Source organism: Erythrolamprus reginae, chromosome 3 (genome assembly GCF_031021105.1).
Source record: "Erythrolamprus reginae isolate rEryReg1 chromosome 3, rEryReg1.hap1, whole genome shotgun sequence".
NCBI classification, from domain to species: Eukaryota; Metazoa; Chordata; class Lepidosauria; order Squamata; family Dipsadidae; genus Erythrolamprus; species Erythrolamprus reginae.
Window position 1 is genome coordinate 132,491,247 of NC_091952.1, and position 27,728 is coordinate 132,518,974.

At 38.5% G+C, this 27,728-nt stretch overlaps 1 protein-coding gene across 1 annotated transcript in view; it reads left to right on the forward strand.

Annotated features, from left to right (window-relative positions):
- Nucleotides 1–27,728, forward strand: part of ASTN1 (astrotactin 1) — a 182,590-nt gene that overhangs the window by 62,645 nt on the left and 92,217 nt on the right. Inside the window, exons 7-9 of the mRNA XM_070749042.1 lie at nucleotides 18,242–18,316; nucleotides 19,368–19,505; nucleotides 26,916–27,066. Coding sequence (XP_070605143.1) covers nucleotides 18,242–18,316; nucleotides 19,368–19,505; nucleotides 26,916–27,066 — 364 coding nt within the window. The remainder of the gene's footprint in view (nucleotides 1–18,241; nucleotides 18,317–19,367; nucleotides 19,506–26,915; nucleotides 27,067–27,728) is intronic.

The window sequence follows — 27,728 nt, forward strand, 5'->3', positions numbered from 1 at the left end:
GCAAAATATTGACTTGTTTTTGCCTCCCAAACCCCCCATGTGTTACAATTTTGCCTTCCCCAGCCCCCAGGAGCACTTAACAGCCCTCCCAAATCCTCTGCACACCTCACATTTGCGCAAAAAAAAAAAAGACCTTTTTTTTGGTCTCCCAAAAAATCCTGTCACTTTTTGCCCTCCCCAGTCCCCAGAAGCATTTTGCAGTATGCAGAATGCTCTTATAGTCCGAAAAATACAGCATGTGCGTTAACCGAATTTCACTTGGTTTTGTTTCTTCTTGGAAAAGTCAACCTTTCAAAGAAATTGATTTCTTTTTATCCTTATTAAGTAAGACTAATTTGAAGACCAGAATAGTTCATAAGAAAAAACTTGCCTATTGTTCTTGGTCTCATCAATCCCAAGAATTCATAAAAAAAATATCATTCCATTCTTCTGTGCCTTAACAAACTATAGCCAGGTTTGTGAAAACAGAGAGCATATTCTATTTGTGAGAGAAATTTGGCTAACGTGGTTCAGATGCCCCTATTCATTCCTTCCTCTCTTGAGATTGTCACCAGAGCACATCAGATGGCATGCTAGTTTGGCACAACTAAATTCCTCTGTCATCCCTATTTACTTGAGAATAACACCCCCTGCCCTGTAGCATTAAAGAACCAGTTAAATGAAAAGAAAAAACACAAATATTTAAGCACTGCTGATAGAAAAGACAGTGTTTCACCCTGTGGGATTGTATTCCTTAAATATTTCTCTTTCACCTCGAAAAGTTGACACTTAAAAAAAAAATGACACTTGAGAATTCCAAGTAGCTGTATCAAAGATTTTCAATAAAAATAAAATGTGCAGCCTTTCTCAATTTACTGCTTTCTAGATGGGTTGAATTTAACTCCTATAATCCCAGTCATTTTAGATTTATTATCTCTCTCCCCATATTATCCAAAATTCTTGTTCTCGGCAGGGTCTTCTATCTAGTTGTTTTTTACTTTTTCTTTGGCTTTCATCCATTCTCCTTTCTGCCCTTTAGGGCTACAGCTTGCTCCAAGAACTTCTGTCTTATTCTAATTTATATGTGATGGCCAAAGTAGCTTGTCACTAAGTGGGGTTAGCTATCTCATGAATTACTTATGCCAACCCCTCCCCCATCTACCCATCTCCACCAGACTCAACATATGCTAGTTTCCATCTTCTCTAGTACATTCCAATTGTTTTAATTTGATTGAATAGATGATTGGATGTCAACAGCAAATGCATTGAGAATAATGGCATCGTAGGAAAATGGCATTGTAGGAATTCCCTCTAGATCCACACTTGAAACCTTGAAAAACCAGGTAGGTTTCCTCATTCCCAGATGCCTGAATACCCCATATTCTGCTTTCTATCAACAGGTCACCTATCAGGTGTTTCTGTCACTGAGCTGGACAAATAGTTCCGACATTCCTGATTTCCCCCCTTTGAGTCACTACTTAGTCCTATAATTTCAATCACTGTGGTTATCTTCATCTGGGGTCTCCTTGAAAGATCTCAAGTCCCATCTTTAATCTCTCAAAAAACCCTCTCTTATTAGCTTGAGTCTGCCACCAGCACTTCCCTCTACAGTTGGTGTCACAGGCCTGCATAACTGAAAATAAAAATAGAAAACTTTCCCATCCTGTCCCTGTCCCAGATGCCATTGCCACTACAATTCATCCAGTGATCATATGATGCAGTGATGCCTCTCTGCTGCCATGCTGGTCCTATCAACAGTAACTCAGTTACTTTTATAATTAATTGGTTACTGAGCCAGGGTGGCGTAGTGGTTAGAGTACAGCACTGCAGGCTAGCTGTAGTTCAGCAGTTCAAATCTCAACACCAACTCAAGGTTGACTCAGCCTTCCATCCTTCCGAGGTGGGTAAAATGAGGACACAGATTATTGGAGAAAATATGCTGCTTGTGTACACCACTTAGAGAGGGATAGAAAAGCACTATGCAGCAGAATATAAGTGTAAATGCTATTGCTATTGCTACTCCAACAGTGCACCAGGTCCTACCATTGCTGAGATACCTCCAGCAATGGAAAATAGTTGAGTGTGTAATTCATCTGCTTTCACTTTCCTTGCTACTCTTTCAGTAGCAATCAGTTGACACCCAGCAATAGAAGTAGCCATTGTCATCACCAGTGATGCCACTCATCTGTTATCCCAACTGATCTCTCCCACCATCTGTCAGATCCCACAACCAGCCATAGGCCAAGCAGTTTCTTCCAATGACCTAAGGAATCTTCCTTTGCCAGGACACTGCTGAAAAGTTTCTCCATACAAGTGGTGATCTAGCACATCTAAACCATTGAAATCAAATCCTTACGTAAATTAACCGTAAACTTCAGAGCTATCCCTTCCTCTAACACATTTTTTTTAACTTTCAAGTTCATGGGGTACCCTCCCTGACATCCTCTTTAAACCAACTCCCCTGGAAGGGGAGGAGAAACCCAAGTTTAGTAAAATCTAAATGATCTGTTCTGTTGTCCATCTTTCTTCATGGATCAGCATTTCTGCATGCTATGAATATTTGATGTTGAAGAAGCAATGTTCAGATAGAAACATAGAAGATTGACGGCAGAAAAAGACCTCATGGTCCATCTAGTCTGCCCTTATACTATTTCCTGTATTTTATCTTAGGATGGATATATGTTTATCCCAGGCATGTTTAAATTCAGTTACTGTGGATTTACCAACCACGGCTGCTGGAAGTTTGTTCCAAGAATCTACTACTCTTTTATTAAAATAATATTTTCTCCTGTTGCTTCTGATCTTTCCCTCAATTAATCTCAGATTGTGCCCCCTTGTTCTTGTGTTCACTTTCCTATTAAAACAAGACCAAGGGGGTACAATCTGAGGTTAGTTTGGGAAAAGATCAGAAGCAACATGAGAAAATATTATTTTACTGATGGGATCCAATAAATACTGTAGATTGTTATGATAAGATAGGTGTCATAATTATTGGGATCTGGATATTGTAGCTTGCGTGGGGATAGCCCTGGAACTATGCTTGAGAAAGAATGCCAGGATATTTTCTTGCAGTTTTTGGTCTTAAAGGAGATAAACAGCCAAAAGGAGGAAATAAAAAAGGAGTGCAGTATTGATAAGTAGCAGTCAGGCCAAGGAGATTTTCTTGGAGCTCCCAATGTCTGAAACTAGATTAACGGGGAGGAGGAAGAGGGACAAAAAGAGGCTGCTGTTAGCCAGATAACATATAATCCTCTTTCTTTCCTCTAAGAACTTAGTAAGTGCCTGAGGTGAGGGAACTTGTTCTCCTACTGAGTCTTGTCCCTCTCTCCTGATTGCCACCCTTAACCACTCTGCTTAGCATTTTCCTGGGGAAAGAATAATATATTTTTGCAGTGGTGAGCAAAAACTTTACTTTTCTTGTCTAATTATACTTTCAATGCACCCCTCTCATTGGCTGGATGCCCTTTCTTGAAGTCATTAGTCTTCACAGTAGGAGGAAAAGTTCATCAAAGACTCTGTATCCCAGCAACCCCTGCTGTGCCATTATGCACCAGAGGATTCCTGAGCAAGAGTGTTACATCTGCTGCCTTAAATCTGCCATTCACTTTCCTAGACCCTAAGCAGACATGCCTTTGAAATGGGGCCTGGGGAGAGGCCCACATACTATCCCCCGACTCTTTCATTTTAAAAGGAATTTAGAGCAATATGGGATCTAAAAAAAGCTAGAGAAGAGATTGTTGATAAGTAAGAATGCAGATAGAACTTATTAGTGTAACATGTTTTCAGTAAGAGATTTTAAATATGGGAAAGCTTACTCTTTGCTATCACAGGTAACTTCTCTTTGATAATAATTGGGTAGTGCAGGTAGGATTCATATGAATTGTGTTGAACTGAAACTGTTTTCTAGCCCATGCTCACACACCAAGTGCTGTTCGCAAATTGCCACCAACATTTTAAGGATACATTTTTATTTCGCACATACATAAGAAACATAAATATATATTTAACAATTTAAAATGGATTAATGGACCAATTTAATATATTGTGATGTCTTGTGGGTTATTGTTGTTTTTTTCCTTCAGTTGTATAACTTTCTGATATCAAGTTAGAGACCCAGCTTGTTGGGGGCAATATTCTGACTCTAAACCACTTAGAGAGGGCTATAAAAGCACTATAAAGTGGTATATAAGTCTAAGTATTATTGCTACCGGTAGTTGTAAAGAGATAACACAGCCATTAGATGTTAATAATAGAATGGACATTTAAACATTTAAAAATATTTTTAACACATAGTTATGATTACATATTAATGTTTATGAGTTAAAACAGCTTGTGTATTCTCAAGTGAGTGAATATAACTCAGTAGTAGAGCATCTGCTTTTTGTGTATTCAATCCTAGGTTCAGCTTCTGGGAAAGAGAAGGAAAAGTATTAGTTTGTCACAAATTTTATTGTTGCTGCTCTGTAGAATAATTCAGGGATTATTAGATATTTGGACACTTTCCACAAATACTTTTTAGTAATTTGTATTACTAAATTACTAAATTACTTAATATTTCTTAGTAATTTATATAATTATTTTATAGTAATTATAGTAATTTAGATTTCTTTACATATTGTTCCATTTATAATATTGTACACCACCCTGAGTCGCCTCGAGAAGGGCGGCATGGAAATCAATCAATCAAACAAACAAACAAATAAAGGCTGCCTGCTCAAAACATATTGCTAAACTGATACCCTGTTTTCCCCAAAATAGGACATCCCCTGATAATAAGCCCAAGCGGGCTTTTGAGTGCATGAGAATAAGGCAAAGCGCTTATTTCAGGGTTCAAAAAATATAAGAAAGGATCTTATTTTAGGGGAAACACATACCTACATGCATATATGCAAAATGAAAATGTTTATCTGAATCTGCAAGTATTTAGCATCTAATTCAATAGATGTATACCTTATTGTTTGGAGACAAATAGTAGAATGCAAGGAATGGGGAAAGACTTGTGTTGATGTATCATGCAATTTGGAAGAATTCCCATGTATTTCTATAATTAGATCTTTCTTCATAATTTATGACACATTTGGGTGCACTTATCTTGTTTTATAAAACATGAACTGATCCTAGACATTTATCCCATCTCAAAAATTGCACACCATTTGGGGAAAGACTGAATTGGGAGACAAAGAGAAAGTTGAATTTCTGCTGGTTTGGGCCTATATCTGTACGTGCTACCAGTGTAATGCCAAATTTCCCATCTGATGTTGTTTGTGACTGTCAAGAGCACTAGGTGTCTGATTCTGATTCTGTAAATATACACTATGAAGTATATATTACACTTCTACAAAGTCTATTTGAATCTGTGCTGCAGTGTCTCTTTCAAATTTCTTGAAACATCTTGCAAGAATTATGATTTCTCTCCAGGTTAAAATTTGACTTATTTATGTCTTTCTTGATCTTTAACTCATTAACTCCACTATATACTTTTCTTAGCAGCAGTGAAGACTCACCCTCTAACTTTCGGGGCAGCTTTTTAAAAATGTTATAAATATTTTAGTATATGCCTGCTTCACTTTAACCTTTTCTTTTCCTGTGGGGTAAATGTAGGCAGTTTCTTATGGAAGAAATGTATCGGTTCCATGACTGAAGTAGCAGTAGGACATCTAATAGGTGTTTGCCTTTCTCAGTCTCTCAAATCTCCTTCCTGGAGGAGTTGTCATGGCTGTTGAAAGTTAAAGAAGGTGGTGGGAGAATGTCATTTTGCATTCCCCCTTTGAAGTGCTCAGATTTCATTTCAGAAAGAGGCAGGAGCACAGTGATATTTAATTTAGATACCCCTCTTTTTTCCTGAAGCTTTCACTATTTATAGAGATACTTGAAAGCAAGACAGCAAGAGAAGTACCTTATTACTGAGCTCATATTTCACATTTTATGAGAGCCACTCAGTTCCACTATTGGTTTCTGAAATCTAGTTTCCCTTTTGTACAATGGCTTCTATAGGAAGGATCTTTTGGCATTTCAGCTAATTTCCTTCTGTTCCTAAGATTAGAAACATCTCACTGGGGGAAATAAATCTGAAAGAACTTCGTTTTGAAAGAATGAAGTTCTTTATCTATATTTTCTTTTATTTACAGTTGTGATGTAAAATAAGAACAGATCATTTTAAGGATTTAACTTTTGTAATACATCTTGTTTCTTGGGAAGTGGAAATCATTTCATAGCAGACAGATCTCTGCTCACCATGAAATCTTTATTCTCTATGTCTGAATCTATGTAGGTCCCTGAAGCATTCTGAAGATAGAGATGGCAACAGCTAGAAGCCAATATTTTGCTTTGAAGTGTTCCAGCAATCTAGGAGGAAAAAAAAGAGAGAACTCATAGTTTAAGGCCTTGAAGAGTACATGAGCCAGAATTTTGGTGAATTGAAGTCTGAACAGGTTTTTCACCTCTTCAGGGGAGGAGAAAAACATAGAACTTGGTCTATGTCTCTCTTCTCCCACCCACCCCCACCAAAACCCCTTTCCTATTTACTTTTCTATGTACCTTCCAAAGCACCAAAAGGCAAAACAAGAAACAATGGATAGAAGCTTAATCAAGGAGAGAAGCAATCTAGAACTAAGGAGAAATTTGCTAACAGTGAGAGCAATTAAACAGTGGAAGCCTGCCTTCAGAAGTTGTGGGTGCCTCATCACTCCAGGGTTTCAAGAAGAGACTGGATAGCTATTTGTCTGAAATGATTTAGTCTAGGGCAGGAGTAGGCAAAGTTGTCTCTTCTATGACTTATGAACTTCAACTCCCAGAATTCCTGAGCCACGATTGACTCACAAATTGTGGGAGTTGAAGTCCACAAGTCATAGAAGAACCAACTTAGTCTCTTGCTTGAGGAGGGGGGGTTGGATTAGAAGACCTATAAGGTCCCTTCCAACTCTGTAATTCTGTTATTTTGGTCACTCCTGTAGCCATGCTGCTTAGCCTTTGCTTTCAAAAGTTCCTCCATCAAAGGATTGTTCTCTATGTTATGTTTCTTGGCTTTTAAGAAAATCTGTGCAGCAAAAGAGAAGATAGTACAGTAAAAGATTGCTAAAATAGTTCAACTTCCCCACCCCACCCCTTCCTATGCTTTCCTTCTGTTATAACCATCCCTGAGGGATAGAGTGGTACATTTTCTGATTCATTAGCAGTGTTATTCTTCAGGAAGTCTTTAATTGGAAACAAAATGGAAAGCTGGCACATCTGTCATGAATGGTGGGTTGCTGCCTTGCTTCTGGCCAACCAGAGGGTCAGGCGGTTGTGAACTCTTTTAGCTCCTTGGGGTGTTAAGTCAAAAGTCCATAACAATTGGAATAATTGGAGAGAGAATGAGTATAGAGAATAAGTCATGGCTAGGCATGAGAACGAGGATTTGCCTGGTTTACATAATTAGTGATCGCTTAGAGACCTCCAATTCAGTACAAGTTAGAGAAAATGAATGAGTGGTTGTGCTTCATATAGGGGGAGGTAGATAACAAGTAGAATTAAAATACCACGTTTGATTTACCTCTGGAGCTTTTTTTCTATTCTCCTGTTTTCATTAGGTGAAGTGATTGGGTGAGTCTATGCAGTCACAGAAAACTTACCTATTTTTAAGGAAGGTTATATAGCACCTACCCACATTTCCAATCTGTTACTTTCCAATTTTCCTAAACAAAAACCTTCAGAGAATATATAATAGTGGGGCTCCCCAAGGCATACCAGTCTTATTCTTATTATACTCAAAAGGTAGAATGCCCAAGGTACTGTATTTTAAGGCAAAACAAAACAGCCTCAGTTTTCAGACATTTGGGGAACACTTCTAAAATGCTTTATCTGTTCTATTTTGATTAAAGTTTTATTTTCTTTCAGCAAAAAGTCACACTTAAACTGTCTCATCTCATCATCTTCTCTTTTAAGATACAAAATCACCTCTCCTTCCAGTGTCATGATTCTACAGAGCGTCTGTTCTTTCCAGAAGAGTTTGCTGTTTTTAAATTCTTTTCCCCTACTTGCTGTGCCTTTTCTGACCTTCCCTGTCAGTATTTATGCTTCTCTCATTGGCTGTGCAGAGAGGTTTATATTTTCTCTTAAGAATCTAAGATGAATGTTTGATTTGTTTCTATAAAGTACATGATCAAATTATTCCTTTTAGATAGAAACTGCACTGTGGGGTCATACCTAAAACAGTTTGTGTTTTCTAGCCAATGCTAATTAATCTTAATCCTAATCTTGGGAAGCAGATATTTCATATGCAAAGTTTAATAAGCAGTTAGCAAGGAAGCAGCAAAGTAAATGCTCCTTTTAACATGTAGAGTAAGTTCAGAACATGAATTTACAATTTATTGTTTCCAGCAACATGAAGATAAGCTAAACAAATGATGGATGATCTCTGGCGGGTCCGGAACAGGGGCTTGTCCTCTGTCCTGGTGCTTCTTGACCTCTCAGCGGCTTTCAATACCATCGACCATGGTATCCTTCTGCGCCGGCTGGAGGGGTTGGGCGTGGGAGGCACTGTTCTTCAGTGGTTCTCCTCCTACCTCTCTGTCGGTTGCAGTCAGTGTTAGTGGGGGGTCAGAAGTCGACCTCTAGGTCTCTCCCTTGTGGGGTGCCTCAGGGGTCGGTCCTCTCCCCCCTGCTATTTAATATCTACATGAAACCCCTAGGTGAGATGATCCAAGGGCATGGGGTGAGGTATCATCAATATGCCGATGATACCCAGTTATACATCTCCACCCCATGTCCAGTCAACGAAGCAGTGTAAGTGATGTGCCGGTGCCTGGAGGCTGTTGGGGCCTGGATGGGTGTCAACAAACTCAAACTCAACCCAGACAAGACGGAGTGGCTGTGGGTCTTGCCTCCCAAGGACAATTCCATCTGTCTGTCCATTACCCTAGGGGGAGAATCATTGACCCCCTCAGAGAGGGTTCGCAACTTGGGTGTCCTCCTCGATCCACAGCTCACATTAGAGAAACATCTTTCAGCTGTGGCGAGGGGGGCGTTCGCCCAGGTTCGCCTGGTGCACCAGTTGCGACCCTATTTGGACTGGGAGTCACTGCTCACAGTCACTCATGCCCTCATCACCTCGAGGCTCGACTACTGTAACGGTCTCTACATGGGGCTACCTTTGAAAAGTGTTCAGAAACTTCAGATTGTGCAGAATGCAGCTGCGAGAGCAATCATGGGCTTTCCCAAATATGCCCATGTTACACCAACACTCCGCAGTCTGCATTGGTTGCCGATCAGTTTCCGGTCACAATTCAAAGTGTTGGTTATGACCTATAAAGCCCTTCATGGCACCGGACCAGATTATCTCAGGGACCGCCTTCTGCTGCACGAATCCCAGCAACCAGTTAGGTCCCACAGAGTGGGTCTTCTGCGGTTCCCGTCAACTAAACAATGCCGCTTGGTGGGACCCAGGGGAAGAGCCTTCTCTGTGGCAGCCCCGGCCCTCTGGAACCAACTCCCCCCAGAGATTAGAATTGCCCCCACCCTCCTTGCCTTTCGTAAGCTGCTTAAAACCCACCTCTGCCGCCAGGCATGGGGGAATTGAGATACTCTTTCCCCCTAGGCCTTTACAACTTTATGCATGGTATGTCTGTATGTATGTTTGGTTTTTATAATAATGGGTTTTTAACTGTTTTTAGTATTTAATTATTATCATATGCTGTTTTATTATTGCTGTTAGCCGCCCTGAGTCTCTGGAGAGGGGCGGCATACAAATCCAATAAATAATAATTATTATTATTATTGAGAAGGTACTTTCTTATAGGTTCTATTGGGGTCCCCCCCCCCAAGATTCCAATAAATGGGCCTTGTAGAATGAACAAGCAGGGACATGTAATATGTAAGCTTATTTTTAATTTTTTAAAAATTAGATTAGAGGAGAGGGAAACATATTTCTCCTGTGAACTAAAGAAAAACCCGGGTTCACATGTATAGAAAAATAATTTTAGCCGGCTAGTCAGCCATGGTTGATCTCAAAAAAAAAAAAAAATCTAGGAAAGTTGGGTTTTGGTTAATAATTGGGTGGAAACCTTAAGGGCATACTTTGCTAAAGATTATAGTTAAAAAAATAAAAATAAAATAAAATCCTGGGAAAGGGCACTGCTATACAGGGCTCCACAAACTTGGTAACTTCAAGACTTGTGGACTTTAATTCCCAGAATTCTATGAGCTGAAGTCCATAAGTCTTAAAGTTGCCAAGTTTGAAGACCTCTGTGCTAAACAATTTCCCTTGCCAAAGAACTCAAAAAATAAGCTGCTAGAATTTGAATTCAACACTAGGAAGAATTAACTTATTTACATATTTATTTTAATTAAATTTTAATTAAATTATTAAAGGTTAAGATGGTGACATGGAAGTTAGAATCAAGCATATAGGTTAGTATATACCATCCAGCATTCTAGGTTGTTCACTCCAGAAGTTAAAGTGTTTTTTTTTAACTGAAGTAGAATCTTTTTAGACCATTGTATAATTAATAAAGAGCAAATATTATCTTCTCAACTTTGTAGCATGACCACTAAAGCGCAGAATTCCATTTCCATTGCCTTCATTTCCATCCCCCAAAATATATGAACAAATATACTAGTGGAATTAAATTCTTTATGAAATCAGGTTTGAAAAGATGCGGCTGTGGCTCATTATCAGATCAAACAAATTAACTTGGAATGTTCAACATCGCTTCTCAATTATATGAAGGAACAATTTCTTCAAAAAAAATTCCATATTTCATATCTGCTTTTGTACTTGGACATTTCATCTCAATTCAATGGCTGCTTGTGAATAGCTATTATAGACTTATTATTTTGAAAAGATAAAAATTAGAAAATAGAGACATTTTGAATCACTTGAGGGCTGTCAGTTATATGTAGATGTCAAAAGATATTTTCATTTAAAACATTGCCTCGCAGCCCTTTTGGTAAATGATACTTACACTGGAGGTCCTCTAATAATAATAATAATAATAATAATAATAATAATAATAATAATAATAATAATAATAACAACAACAACAACAACAAAAACAACAACAATAACAGCAATAATAATAATAATAATAATAATAATAATAATAATAATAATAATAATGAATCATGAATCATTATCCTATCTAGGGTATATACTACCCAGATGATAAAAAAGTGTTCTTATAAAATTTGGATTAAAGTAATATTATTTTAGCATGAAGATTTGCCTACACCCATTTCAAATTGTTTGTACTGTTTATTCACACATTCCTTCATCTTCCATCCTGCCAGAGCCATAGCAGTACGTACAAGCATCAGGGCCTTTTCTACAGTGTGTAGGGAAGAGAAGCTGCTCTGCAAAAGAAAGTTTGCCTAGCGATGTTGTTGTCCATCCCTAATTTAACATAGAGTTCTCAAGCTTTTGAGAACAATAGGCATATTTTAAATATTTATCTAATATTTGTTTAAACAATTGATATGGCCAATGGTCTCCCAGAAGTGCTTCTGGATGGCGCATAGTGCCTTAAAAAGAACAAATCAACAAAACATGGCACTGGAGGCTGTGCCTGGAACTCAAATATAGGAACCCAAATACAGGAATTAGCTTGTAGTAAAATACTTTCCATGCAGCTATGGATAAATGAATTAGCATTAAAGCTTCCAGTTCTGCATTCCGAATCTCCTATGTTCTTTGTCCAAAACAGCCAGGTTCTGAACTTAGAATAAATCCATATGAATTGCTCTGTGTAATTCTGCTCAGTCTTGTTTTCAAACCATTTGTTCCACTGCATTCTTTCCACCTGTTGTCAGCCAATTAAGGAGATATTGGATTCGTCCCCATATACATTTTTGTTACAGAGTTGTGTTTTTTCTTTTGATCATGATTTTGACATGATTTTCTCCCATGCTATAACTTTCACTTTGAAAGTTGGATTGTTCTTTAAAATGTCAAATATTTTTTCTAAATGTTGGAGTGTGGAATGCAGGAGGATCAGCTGAAGAAAGTTAAAGGTTTAAAGGCATGGAAGCTAGAGAATAGTGTGCTATGAAAAGTGCACATGGAAGGAATATAGCAGGGATATTTTTTCCAATGTAAAAATATTTTTAAACCCATTTGCAGGCCATTTCTTTAACTATTAAGATGTATAGTTAAATAGAAATGATGTTAAGATGCTAAAATTCCAAGATTTACATTTTGCTTTGTAAATCATGGAAAAACAGGTCTAGTTTATTTTTTTCAGCATGGCCGCATTAGTCACCAATTTTATATACGGATTGATTGAACAGCTTGAGTAAAATATGAAACCAGCCTCATCAGACACTGAACTGCATTTGATCGGCCTTTCTTTTCTTTGTGAACTATAAAGGGTAGCCAGCTAAAATACTCAAGGCAGAGAATCACCGTACCAAGCAATCTGCAGGGAACATAAAGGAAAAGAAAAGAGAAGCGCTAAAGGGAGAAGAATATAGGAGATAAACAAAGTGACATAAACGACAGAAAGATATTGACTGAAAAGATAGAACAAGTGAAGAATGATCATCCTTCTATTAGACCTCTGAGAGAGCAAGTATAATAGTCTCTAAGTTTTCATTGTGCACAGGGTGAAAAGCCAATGTCTCTTTTGAGGGATAGTAGCAGAGATAATAGTTACAGAGTTTCTAAGCACAGGACACATTTTAGAGTCATTGTAGAAAAAAAATGTGTTGGTTTGTTGTTTCTTCCATTTTCTATCCTGTGAGTTCCATCCAGTGCATGTGTTAGTATCAAAACCACCAAAATCTGTAATGGTAGTTTTTCCTCCAAGGTTCTTTTGCAATTGGACTTACACTGACTGGTTTTGAATTTCAGAGAAGTCAGGTTGCTTATCGCTGTGAGTTCAGTGAGACTTAATTTTGGAGCATTATTTATTTATTTTTCATTCATTCATTCATTCATTAGCACAATTCTGTAGTCAGCACCTCACCATTTCTAATATTATAAATAATTTCCTTTTCGTTTTAGCAATAATAAAATCAATTTGTGTTCTATGTATTAACTAAGGTCTTTGTTTATATAGACTACTAATAAGGAAGTGGTCTCCAGATTTGAGTCAGACTTGGGTAAGGTTTTATAAGCGTAAACATATAATTGTTTATAGCAAAATAAATTGTATAATATTTATTCAAATAAACCAAGCTAAGATTTGCAGCCTAAATATTTTTCAATTATTTTGGAGTTGAAATCTTTTCTCCTTAAAGTTTTGTTTTAATGTAAATTAGATTAGTTTCATCATTAAAACCATAGGTTAAAAATTGACATTACCCAGAATCATCTTCAGTGATGGATGGTTACATAAATTTTATTAATAAATAAATAGTAAAAATTGAAAAATTGGCAAAATATATGTTATAATGTAGTTGCTGATTTATTTCTCCAATCCTTCTGAATTAGATGCAGTTTATTACAGTTCTAATAAAAGGAACTAATTTGCATATTAACACATTTGTGTTTAACATTGGCTTTAAGGAATGTTCTTGATTCAGTTATAAGCCAATGAAATAGAAAAAATAGGGGTGTTTCTTTTTAATATGCAGTGCTATCGTACATATTTCAAATTGCAACGATATTGCATAAATGAATCAAAATGAATTTCACAATATGTTCAAAATGTAGAAATACATTTATATGTATTTGTGTGCATATGTATATACAATATAACATACACAAATTCAGTTTTATATTCTGTAAATCTAGTTGCATTTTTCTTGATGCTGATGGACATCTGAGTCTTAGAATAATATTATTGTCACTTTTGAATGTACACTAATCGGCATATATTAAAATAAAATGCATACAGCTCTCAAAGGGTCTCCACCTTTAATATAAACATAAACATGACAAGATAAATAAGTAAACACAAAATTATGCATGTATCCACCTATATTATATGACATGGAGAAACATAGTCTAGTTCGGATGTACGTATACACATACATGGCGAGAGAAACAAATCATGCGAGCTTACTAGATGGATGCATAGGGAACAAAGCTGTTATAGAAATAGATAGTCCTGTTAGAAATACTTTGGACCCCAGTCCAGAGTGGAGTAATAGAAACAGACCATGAAGTGGGTGGGTAAGGTCTCTAACAATGCTTTGAGCTCTAAACATGAAGCACTTATAAGCAGTATCCTGAACAACAGGAAGTAATCTCCCTATAATCTTCCTGGCTATCCTTGTCACTCTCTGAATGGATTTTCTACCTGAGGCACTGCTGCCACCAAACAAAATAGTGATGCAGTTTATTAAAACGCTCTCAATCGTGCCTCTGTAAAAAGTGGTCAGGATAGAGAAAAATATACTCTCCTCATCTGATGCAGGAAATAACAGATACTGGTTTGCATGCTTCACTAACGACATATGGAGAGACAGTTCAGATTGTTACCGTATTTTTCAGTGTATAAGATGCACCGGTGTATAGGACACACCTAGATTTTAGAGGAGAACAAGGAATAAAGTATTATGAACCAAATGGTGTAGTATTAAATAGTAATGGTAGAATAGAATGGAATAGAATAGAATTCTTTATGGGCCAAGTGTGACTGGACACACAAGGAATTTGTCTTGGTGCAGATGCTCTCAGTGTACATAAAAGAAAATATAGATTTGTCTAGAATCATGTGGTACAATACTTAATGATTGTCATAGGGTCAAATAAGCAATGAAGAAACAATCAATATTTATAAAAATCTTAAGAGAGAAGCAACAGGTTACAGTCATACAGTCCTAAGTGGGAGTAAATGGGTGATAGGAATGATGAGAAAAAAACTAGTAGTAATATTAGTGCAGACGTAGTAAAAAGTGTGACAGCGTTGAGGAAACTATTTGTTTAGTAGAGTGATGGCATTCAGGAAAAATGGTTCTTTTGTCTAGTTGTCTTGGTGTGCAGTGTAATAGTATCCTCTCCAGCCACGAGGGGTGGGTTTGTGGCTCCTGGTGTTTTCTGTGGGAAATGTCTCCCTTCCTTCTTTCCTCCCTTCCCTCCCTTCCCCCTTCTTTCCTCTCTTTCCCTCCCTCTCTCTTTCCCTTTTCTTTCTTTCTCTCCACTTCTCTCTCTTTTCCCCCTCTCTCCCCATTTTTGCTCTCATTTGTCTCTCTCTCTCTCCCCCCTTTTTGCTCTCATTTCTCTCACTTTCATTTCTGTTTTTCTCTCTTTCCTCTTCCTTTGTCTTTCTCTCCCATTCTATCTCTCATTTGTTTCCCTCTTCTCCCTCTCTCATTCTCTCTCTCTCAATCTTTCCCCCATTTCTCTCTCACTCTCTCCCTTTCATTTCTGTTTTTCTCTTTCCTCTCCCTCTCTTTTTCCTTCTCATCCCTTCTCTCTTTGATTTGTTTGTTCTTCCTCTCCCCCGTTCTTTCCCTCCATCACTTTCACATTTTTCTCTTTCTCCTTTTCTCTTACATTCCTTCCCCCTCTCAATTCCCTCCCCCCTCTCTTTCCCTCCATCGTTGTCTCTCCGGGGATGAGCCAGCCACCTACTCCACTTCTTCTTAGCTTGTTCTCCGGGGATGAGTGGGGCGCGTGACATCCAGGTGGCGGAGGAGCCCATGGGGCAGCTTCGATCATCCGGCAGCACGGAGCTCAGCTTCATCAGCCCCCACCCTAATTTCCTGCCTTAGGGGCACCTTTGGGAAGGTGCAGCGGTCGGCGAAAGTGCTCCAAGCAGAGGGCGCCAGCTGCAGAATTCCTGAGTGACTTCACCGACCGCTGCACCCTCCCAAAGGCACCCCCGAAGGCGGGAGATTGGAGAGGGGGGCTGATGGAGCAGAGCCCTGTCCGCTGGATGATCGAAGCTGCCCCGTGCGCTTGTCTGCCAGCTGGATGCCACGCGCCCGACTCATCCCTGGGGCCGAGCTGCCAGCCTTCAGCCGATGACTGTCGGGTGGCTTGGGGGACAGCCGCCACCGCTGCTGGGGCAGTGCCGGCAAGGACTCTGGGAGGAACGCCTGGAAAGCCCGCCGCCAGGCAGTTGAGGCGGGGCACATGGCAGCAGCTTCCAAGAAGCAGGCAGGTGTCCCCTCAATGTATCCAGCCAGCGGAGGAGCCCACAGGGCAGCTTCGATCATCCGGCAGGATGGGGCTCGGTTCCATCAGCCCCCACCCTAATTTCCTGCCTTCAGGGGCACCTTTGGGAGAGTGCAGCGGTTGGCGAAGGCGCTTGGAGCAGAGAGCGCCAGTTGCAGAATTCCCAAGCTGAGGTAGTTTTGCTTGGAGCGCCTTCACTGACCACCGCGCCCTCCCAAAGGGGCCCAAAGGCGGGAGATTGGGATGGGGGCTGATGGAGCCGAGCCCCATCCCGGCTGATCGAAGCTGCCTCATGGGCTCCTCCGCCGGCTGGATGCATTGAGGTGATGCCCGCCCACTTCTCCAAAGCTGCTGCCATGCGCCCCATTCATCCCTGGGGCCGAGACTTTTCCAACTCGCACAAACTGGAGCCTATCAATAAGGAAATCCAGTATCCAATTATATAAAGGAGTATTAAAACATAATAGGCCCAGTTTGTTCACCAAATGCTGAGGAATGATTGTGTTGAAGACTGAACTAAAAACAATAAATAGCATTCACACATGAGTTTTATTTCTCCTCCAGGTGTGTCAAGCTAAGATGAAGCACATAGGAAAGTGCATCATCTATAGAGCGGTTCTTCTGATAGGCAAATTGTAATGAGTCAAATGTAAGGGGAAGGCATGAAACCATATAATCCTTTACCGATCTCTCAAAACACTTCATCATAATGGAAATGGGTGCAACTGGATGGTAATCATTAAGGCATGTGATGATAGGGGCTTTGTGTGTGTGTGTGTGTGTGTGTGTGTGTAATGATCGTAGTCTTAAAACATAATGGAACCACAGCCTGATGCAACAAGAGGTTGAAGATGTCTGTGAGAACAGTGGTCAGCTGGTCAGCACACTCCTTAAGTTCTTGCCCAGGGATACTTGCCCAGTATCATGATCAGCAGATTTCTAAGTATTGACTTTCTGCAGGACCTTCTGAACAGCTATTGTATCAAACCTGAGCAACTCTCATCAGAGAGGGAAACAAACTTCCTTGTTGAAACATTGTTTGTGGCCCCAAACCAGGGGTGGGCTACTGCCTGGACGGGGGGGGGGGGGACGCAGTGGGGTAGCAAAAATGGAGCTCACCCCAGAGCATCCAATTTGCAGTGAAAGATGTTGAAAGAAAATGCAGGGCATCCTGCATAAACCAAGCCCACAGTGTGGTAGTAAAATTTTTGATAGCCCTTCATTGCCCCAAACTACCAAAGAACCATGCTTACTTTATTTAGAAAATCCATGTCATCCCTGTAACCATCTCAGAGAAGTTGCCTTATAGTCAGTAGTGACCTGAATACCTTGCCACATACATCTCAGATCCATAGGATCTTGAAATAAATTCTGTATTTTCTGACTATAGGCCCACTTTGCTGTTTTTATAGCTCTTGCTATTCTAAGTGCTGCAACATCACGTGATTTGAAAGCAGTGTTTCTCACCTTCAGTGTCTCATGGACCTCCTGTGACACTTGGTTGCATGACAAAAGTTTTAAGAATACTGACATCCTCCATACACCTTTGCATATAAGCAGACAGAGTAAAAGCATATTCATTCACATCAGTATGTTGTCCATTTGTTGCAGCCTCTTGAAATGTGTTACAATTAGTGCACTCACTTGTTTTCTGATTGGTCTCTTTCTGATTAACAAAGGCCTATGCTGACAAAAGCATCACAGTGAGGTGATCTAAGGAGCCAAAATGAGCTCAAAATGAGCTCCTCCTTCAAATAAATGAAGAAATAATTATAATAAGTTCTTGGCTTGGCATTTGACGTCTGTGGGACATGACATGTTGCAAAGTGATTTTTATTAACACATGCTCAGTCTTGATCCTGGGGAGTGTTGAAGTATATCAGTTTTGGCTACTACTCCCTGTCCATCTGGGGGAGACTATCATACTCCTTGCCTAAAATGGCACTGCTATTATATAGTGTCAGACTGAGAGTCAATTACAAGAATTGAGCTCTATTCCTTTTTGTGGAGGGACAGTAAAACAATTAAACCAAATATGTATTTGTGAAGTTCTAATGTATGGAATAATTGCACATTACATTTTTGTTTTTAGCTGTTTTGATATCAATACCTATCATGGGTTGGCTGCTTGAGTCAATATTAGGTTCTCAAATAACCATACATGAAATAATTAGGAAAATCTGGTCCACTTATAATTGTTCCTGTGTTATTGTCTTTTTCTAGGCCATGGCCATATACCATATTCCAGCGGGGATTTGATTTGGTGCTGGGAGAGCAGCCTTCTGACAAGATATTCAGGTAGCATTCAACATCAGATTTGATTGTGTGATATCAGTAAGGGGAAAGAACTATTTAAGAGGACATCCAAGGATTTCAGTTAAAGATGTTCCTCGGCAACGTATATGATTTGGCTTAAATTAAACTTGAAACAGTATGACTGAATTCTAAGTTAGATTTTCTTGAATAAGCATATGCATATTGCTATTGCCTTATGGATATTTTCTGATGGACTGAATGCAAAGTTCAGCATTTTGAATTTTCAGTTCAAATTTTACATTTAAAAAACCAATTTGGGGTAAAATACCAGTTATAAATGCTTTATACGAATTTATGAACAAAATGGTTTTGGTGAGCAATTCTCTCTTCATATTAGCTTCCAGTTGTAGTACAATTGCTCCTGGACTGCTGACATGATTTGTGCCTCTCTTCCCAGGTGTGATGTTACATAGTTTGTGTGAAAGTAATTGTGGCTAGTTGCCTACTAATAAGGGAGAAGGTTTTTGTTGTAGGGAAGAAAGCAAAAATACAAGAAGGGAAAACAAGAACCTCTTCCTGAAATCACAACCTGTGGCAATGCCTATTTACTGCTTATTAAAAAGCATTGCTCTTTCCTTTAAAAAAAAACTTCTATTCCTTCTTTGTCCCTACCCTCTGCATGTCTCCTACAAATTCTTCTCGACAGAATTTTCACCGTACTGGAGGAAAAAAAAGATAAATGAAATAACACTTAATAAGGCATATCAGTGAAAGATACATGGGTCCTCAGTGGCACATTTTTTGCTACCTAAAAATGATAGAACTGAAAAATTGTCTAGATAATGTTAATTTAAATTTAATATCAGATCAAATAGCCTTATAATCATGAAGTTGAAGCTGTCACCATATGTGAGTTGGATATATATATATAAGATTGGGGAGAAAGAAGTAACCGAATTACAGACCAGATCAAAATAATTTAAATAACCACTCTCTGCAAGCACAGAAATAAATACTATTGGTAGAAAAATACTAATGTCTTGTGTTTTTCCATATAGATTTCTAACTGATTAACTGTCTCCTATGGATGCAGATTTACCTACACTCTTGGGGAAGGGATGTGGCTGCCACTGAGTAAAAGCTTTGTGATCCCACCTGCTGAATTGGCCATCAATCCATCAGCCAAGTGCAAAACTGATATGACAGTGATGGAGGATGCTGTAGAGGTCAGGTATGTTCCTTTCACAGATGCATCGTTGCAATGCCTGGAAATTATGCATGGCAGAGGAAGAAACTCCTATTAGTAATGAGTCTCTGCTAAAGGCTTGCCCATCAGAAATGGTGCAGTTCCAGATGCTGTAAATTATATAAAATTATGTACAGGTGGTCATTTTGCTGGTTGTTCAGCTCTATTTTATTTCTGTACTAATAATCACATGCCTACATTTAGAGTATGGCATTTGGAAAAATGTAATAGGCAGGAGAGAACATCTGGAAAGTGTCAGTGCTCCTCCTTTGTGCTACATGAGATAATGGAGCAGAGAAATTATTTAGGGAACTTTTGAATTATGTCAAGTTAGTTTCACTGTTAGGAAATAAGCAAAAGGGAATAATTCACTGATTTATTTTAAAGGTTTTATTTCATATCTTTAAATGTATTAACATTTTAACCTGCCTAATAAGAAATATTCTCTGGGAAAATTATGCAAAATTTATATATCTAGAATGCCACTCTTGAAACAATCTGAAAGTTTGCCATTTTAAAAAAAATCCTCCTAAAATTATGGGGTGGCATATATCATGGGACAAAGATGGAGCAATCCAAAATCAAAGTCAGAAAAGTAGTTAAATTAAAACACAAGCTACTATCAATTCAAATTCATTATCGATTTATCACCTTAATGTATGGATCTGCTACACTGGTCTGAAGAGCATATAGTACTTCTGTGTTTAAGGTTAGGTTGAAAATTTCTCATTTGTTATCTCTGATCGTGTTAAAGTCGCCAATATACATAAATTGTCCCATTTTATTTTTGTTATTATTTTAAATGTAATTTGAAATAGATCAGTGATGGTGAACCTTTTTTCCCTCGGGTGCTGAAAGAGCATGGGTGCACGCTATTGCGAATGCCCGCAATTCAATGCCTAAGGAGGGTGAAAATAGTTTTCCCTGCCCCCCAGAGGTCCTCTGGAGGCTGGAAACAGCTTGTTTCCTGACTTCTGGTGGGCCCAGTAGGCTCATGTTTCACCCTCCCCAGGCTCAAAGGCTTCCTTGGAGCTGGGGAAGAGTAAAAATGTCCTCTGAGCTAGGGCAACAGTTCACGTGCCACCAAATATGGCTCAATGTGCCACCACTGGCCTAGATTCTTGTTCATCAATTTGGCCTTTTGGCCTGATTTCTACTATCATTCTTATCTTTGCTCTTCTGTTCTTTGTCCTTTGCCAGAAAGTGCTCATAAAATTCTTTTCTAATGTGTCAACCCTAAACTACTTCATTCTCCACGTAATGAACATCCCTTCTGGGATGAGCCATCTAAACATGGTTTTGTATTTTATTAGTTGAGTTGATAAAAAGTTGTGACTCTGTTTTTCTCTCACTCTATGTGGCATTTGTCTCAATATCAATATTTCTTTTCCTTTATATATCAGAGGGTCTCCTCTTGTACTACTAAAAATCGCATCCCTTGTTTTTCTCAGAAATCTAATGTGTACTTCTTGTGGAAGTCTATATCCTCATGCATAATTGGTGTAAATTCTACACATTTCATCAAATTCGTTTTAGATTTCTTGTCTATTCTTATTCAGTATCTGTTCTAATGTCTCTGCCATAAGATCAGGTAAATTTTCTTCTTTAGTTTCTGGGAAGTTCTGAAATATCAAATAGACATAGATTTCTCCATCTCCAGTTGGATAATTGTCTCTTTCAGATTTTTGTTCATTTCCACTAATTTATTACTACCGTGTCTAGACTTTTTCCTGCCTGTTTAGTTCTGGCCTCAACTTCTTTTATTTGTTGTTCGTTTTTTTAGCTATAGTCACCTGAATTGTTCCTTCTTTATCATCTATTTTATGTATATCATTTTTCCTCTCATCCACCTCACTTTTCACATCATCCAAATCCTTTGTTGTTACTTCCTGCATTTTCATTACTGTTTCTTGAAGTAAGTTCAATGACGATTGTAACCGTTGCAGATTCATAGTTGAACCTGCCATTTCTCCTCCCAACTTACTCTCCATTGACCTTTGCCCAGCTGGGCAAATTATTAATGTTACTGCTTTTTTGCCACCTTTTGTAATTGTTGAAATTATACTTGTAATTTTAAATATCTTGAACAAATTAGTCCACTATATTATATATTAATTATGTCTTAAAATTCTTATATATATAATTAAATATAAATCAATTACTAATATTCTGCATATAATTAATACTATATAATAATAGGTACTAATAATTTTGCAGTCGTTATAACTTATGATAGATATTTACAACAATTAATCACTTAATTTTATCAACAATCAATGATTACCTTCAGATCATAGACAACCTTAGACAATCACAACCTTAATTTCATCTATTATATAAATTTATCCAATTTGTTTTTATTAAGTTCTTAAGAGTTTCCCTCACAGGTCTATTTCCCTTCTTGCTATTCAGTTTGAGGAAAAACGTATCTCCTCATTGGTTTAGTCCATTGCACAATTTGTCTTTCCTACAGTAATAATAATAATAATCTTTAAATTCAATATCCAACCATCACATCCACAGATCAAATTTTTCCTCTACTTCTGTTTTATTCAAGATCTCTAAATGTTCTTTTTCCTTCCCAAGATGTCATTTTTCTGTTTGCACTGTCAGCTAACCTTCTTTTAATCTCTTCCTTTCTCTGTCCTTCTCTCTCGCATCCTTCTGCTGTCTTTCTCCAAATCCTTTCTCCAAAGTCTCCACTCTTTCTCCTTTTCTTCTTTCTTCCTTCCTTCTTCCACTTTCACTGTCAAAACACTTTCTCAGTCCCTTCTCACACCGCCCTTTTCTCCAATCATAAAACTTTACTTTCTCCTCTCCCACTACTTATTCACACTTTTCAATCTTTTCTGAATCTCGTTCTTTCACTTGCCTTTCTCAGTTCACTTTTCCTCCATTGACAAAGAGATCTTCATATTTCAGCTTTCTTTTCCAGCAATTTGCCTCACTGATTTCTCTCTTTTTTCTTTCTCTTTAGCAAAACTGTCATGCCTTCTGGCCATTAGCCAGAGATGATAAATAAAATAGAGGAAATAGAGAGCTTACCAAATAAATGGGCCAACCATAACTCAATTAAAATAAAATGGAGAGGAATTAGGAGAAAAACTGTCAAATAGTCACTCAATCAAAATGTTTTAAAAGCATATATACAAAAGATAGAAAGAGTATAACATGCAAGTGTTCACCAATGATAATGGTATTTATTAATGAAGAACCTTATAATTCAGGAGCTGAATTACTGCAGGAGATAAAGGAGTTTGGCAAAGTTGCTGGACTAAAGATAAACAAGGAAAAAACAATAATAATAGCAAAAAATCTTACATAATAACAAGATAGGGAACTGGAGAAGCTATTGGGAATTCAGGTTACCAAAAGAGTCAAAAATTTAATAATCTGGATGACAGCAAAATGCTCCTCAATAAAAGATAACAACTATACTAAATTGATACAAAAAAATTCAAAAAGATCTGAAAAATTGAACCAAATTACAAATCTTTAATTGGGAGAATAGCCACTATAAAGATGAATGTATTACCGAAAATTCTTTACTTATTTCAAACTTCTCCAATAAAATTAGGGAAACAAATTTATACAGATTTAAACAAAACAATTTTGAAATTTATCTGGAATGGGAAGAAGGCAAGGATAAAAACAAAACTGTTACAAGATAATAGAAATAGATGAGATTTTGGACTTCCAGATTGAGAACTATACCATCAAGGACAGTGGTAACATGGCTAGGAGAATGGATATTACTGATTAATAAAAGAATATTAACCATAGAGGGCCATGATCTACAGGTAGGCTGGCATGCTTTCATCTGGGAAGGAAAAAAATCACGTAAGTACTTTCGGAGACATCATGTGAGGGGAGCGTTATTAGAGGACTGGATAGAGATCAAGAAAAAAATATATATTAAAACTCCAAAATGGATATCTCCTATGGAAGCAATAATCTACCTGAACATTTTAGATTTGGACTAGAAAGTGATTTATAAAGAACTATTGGATGAACAAAATAATCTTAAATCAAAACAAGATATGGCTTTGGTTGGAATAAAAATAGACTGGTGGCCCTACCTGTAAATCCAGTCTAGGTATAAAAACGATATATCACAATATGGATTTCAAAAATAATATCAAGAACTGGACAAAAATTTAGCAGGAATTGAAGATAAAATGAAAACAAAAATCTGCAATTGTCTAATAAATGTTAACATGGAGGAAGAAATAGTTAAAGAAGTAATGGTAATTTGGGTTCAAAACTGTGGTTACAAAATTGAATTGGAGTACTGGGAGAAAATTTGAGATCAAAATAGTAAACCTACTATGGCAGCATCTTATAAAGAAAACATCTATAAAATGTTGTATAGATGGCACCTACCTCTGGGAAGATTGGTGAAAATGTGCCTAACTATAACAGCTAAATGTTGGAAATGTAAACATGATCAAGGGACATACTATCACATGTGGTGAACATGCCCAGAGGCAAAAAAAAATAAATAGTAAGGTGGTTAGAGGAAATTATAGAATGAAAACCAGAACTGTTTTTGTTTGGGATTATAAAAGGAAAGATAAAGAAAAAACAATCAATACATTATACTTCATATAACGACAGTGGCCAGAATTACTTAGGCCCAACATTGGAAATCAGAAACCTATAAGCACAATGACAATGAAAAAATATTAGAATGTGCAGAAATGAAAAAATTAACATTGGAAATACATGACAGAGAAGAAACAGAATACAGTGATCCCCCGATCATTGCGAGGGTTCCGTTCCAGGACCCCCCGCAACGAGCGGGTTTTCGCGAAGTAGCGCTGCGGAAGTAAAAACACCATCTGCGCATGTGCAGATGGTGTTTTTACTTCCGCAGCGCTAGCGAGGAGCCGAAGATTGGGGGTGGCGCGGCTGTTTTAAAACGTCGCCGCCAGCATGGGGGGCTTGCCAGCACCCCCCGGACCCCCAACCCGGGTTTGGGGGGCTGCTAGGAAGCCCCCCATGTCGGCGGCGACGTTTTAAAACAGCCGCGCGGCTTCCCAACTGAGTCCCGAAGACAAACGTCAAAGGCGAACTTCCGCGTTTGTCTTCGGGACTCATTGGGAAGCCGCGCGGCTGTTTTAAAACGTCGCCGCCAGCATGGGGGGCTTCCTAGCAGCCCCCCAAACCCGGGTTGGAGGTCCGGGGGGTGCTGGCAAGCCCCCCATGCCGGCGGCGACGTTTTAAAACAGCCGCGCCACCCCCAATGTTCGGCTCCTCGCTAGCGGGCAGGCAGGCGGCGGACAAGCCGTTCACTGGCGCCGCTCGCTCGCGCTTCCCAGCTGAGTCCTGAAGCGAATTCGCTTCAGGACTCAGCTGGGAAGCGGTGAGAATGAACGGCGTGGGCCGGCGATGCGCAAGCGGGCGGCGGACAAGCCGTTCGCTCACGCTCGCTCTCGCCGCTTTCCAGCTGAGTCTTGAAGCAAATTTGCTTCAGGACTCAGCTGGGAAGCGGCGAGAATGAACGGCGTGGGCGGGCGAAGGGCGGGCGGCAGCGAGGAGTGGGCGGTGGGGAAACTCCTTGCTGATGCCCGCCGCTCGCCCTCCCGCCAGCAAGAGGGGGAAGACCTAGGAAAGCCGCCCAGCAGCTGATCTGCCCGGCGCCATCTACGCATGCGTGCCCATAGAAAAAAGGGCGCGCATGCACAGATGGTGTTTTTTACTTCCGGGTTGCAAAATCGCAAATTAGCCCGTTCGCAATGATCGGGAACGCAATAACCGGGGGATCACTGTATTATAAGATATGGACAAGTGGTACAATTGGTTGGAACATAAAAGTAAAATAAATAGATAATGGTATAACAATAATAAATCAAAATAGGTATGGATTATATATATAGATGTATGGAAATAGGATGATAGGTGGATAGAACTAGACAGGATGATAGATATTAAGAAGAAATTGTATGTAAGATTTAGAAAATATAAGAATAATATAAGTTAAAGAGTAAGAGTTATAAAAGCAAAGTATCTACACCAATACGTTATGCTGTAAAATGATTTTATATGGTATGTGGTGTTATGTTATATTATGTCATGCTTTTTTTGTATTTGTGGTTGTTTTTAATGTTGTTTTTAAAAGAGAAAACTGTTTAATAAAAACTATTTTTTAAAAAGATTGAGAATTTCTCTTCTCTTTTGAGAAGTTCTCTTTCTCATAATTTCTTACCTTACTTTCTAAAGCAAACCTGGGTTAATGCAGAATGACTTAGTTTTTATATTCTCCCTAAATCACATTAACAATATAGCTGTGGGTAGGAATGAATGAATGAATCTAAAAAACTCACTTCAGATTTAGTATTGATTTTTATATTGTTAAGTTGAACTTGATAATTTATTTTAGGCCTTTTGATTATTTGTTAACATTTTTAAAATATTCCCCAAGCAATCCTTTTGTGTTTATATTTTGAGAGGAAGATATTAAATTGTAAAGTTCAGAGAAAGAAACATTTCTCCACAGGAGTCCCTTCTCATCAATGTATTTATTTCAGAAATAGCAGAATTGGCAAGCTTGTATCAAATGGGAATCAATCAAATTTCTCACCCAGCTCGGTGATAGCCCTGTAAATTCTACATCAGGCTCTGAAAACTTTCTGCGATGCTATATGCATCAGTTGCAAAAAGAATTGACTGATATTTTATGATTGCCTACAAGGAGAAAGGGGAAAAAGTACTTGGACAGTTTATGGTGATATAATCATAGAGCTTTAACATAATAAAGCTCCACTCTAAACTTTCACAGTACACATTTTAACTCTCAGGACCTATACTCTGGAATAATTGGTTCCAACAGTGCAAGTTTATGGTTAATAAGGAAAATTCTAAACCATTTTATCAGTGATCTGTCAAAGAAATATGCATACTAAAGGAGCAAATGTACTTTCTGTGTACTTCTAATAATAAATGTGCCAAATCTATGAACAAACACATTCCTCGAACAATTAGATTTAAAATTGGAGCCCAGTATTGTAAGTCATCTGGTATATATTCATATTTCTTTGATCATTGATCATTAATAACTTGTTATCATAGGTTATCTCGGTCACTTATTTTTGCCTCTTCTGTGCTTTTATCATATTCTATTTTACAGTAACAGTTTAAATTGCAAACTTTTCAGTCCAACAATGGAGAACTTTATCCCCCCTTCCTGTTGTGGAGTTGACTCACATCACACTTGTTCAAGAGAGGTAGTGAAAGACAGGAAGAATTGCACTTCATCAGTCTCAGGCTCTTTTCTGTTTATATAACTCATCAGTGATCTTTGAACCACTGGGTGCTGAATTACTGGGCTTCTTTGTCTTATTAAGATATAATTGTTACAAATTATAATTACAAATATGTTTCATTTCATCATAGGGAGGAACTGATGACTTCCTCCTCCTTTGATAACCTGGAGGTTCTCCTGGATTCTTTCGGCCCAGTTCGGGACTGCTCCAAGGATAATGGGGGTTGCAGCAAGAATTTCCGCTGCATCGCAGATCGAAAATTGGACTCCACTGGATGTATGGTTCGTATGCACTTGATACAGAATTATGAAAGGACCTCTTGGAGAAATAAGAATAAGACAAAAGGGTTCCTTGACACATGGCATTCTCTAGGATTTGAGCTTCTAAATAGAGAGCATTGTAATAAGTGATGGGCTACCAAAATTTTCACTATCGCACTGTGGGCGTGGCTTATGCATTTTGTTTCAACATCTTTCAGTGCAAATTGGGTGTTCTGGGGTGGAGCTCCATTTTCGCTACCCCACTTCATTCCCCCCTGTCTGGGAGGTAGCCCACTCCTACTATATAAAGGGTATGTACACACAATTCTTCTAAAATTATACACATTCAACCTCATTTACTGTGATAGGAAAAACAAAAACATACCCAGAGCCCAGAGGAGAAAAAAAGAAAAACAAAATCAAAATTTTACTACCGGTACCATGTAGCTGAGCAAAGTTTTGCCCCCAGTATTGCGTACCCGACCGTACCCGTAGGAGTCCACCACTGATTGTTATTCTGCAGACTATATGGCAGTCTCATGTAACATAAGGAGATCTCTTATCTTACCCAGGGCAAATCCAGGATCTCAGGATTTAAACTAATTTGTGAGATCCTCACCTTGCCTTGTTTAAGACTGCAGATCAGTACAAATTTTGCATTGTGATACCTTTAACAAAGAAAC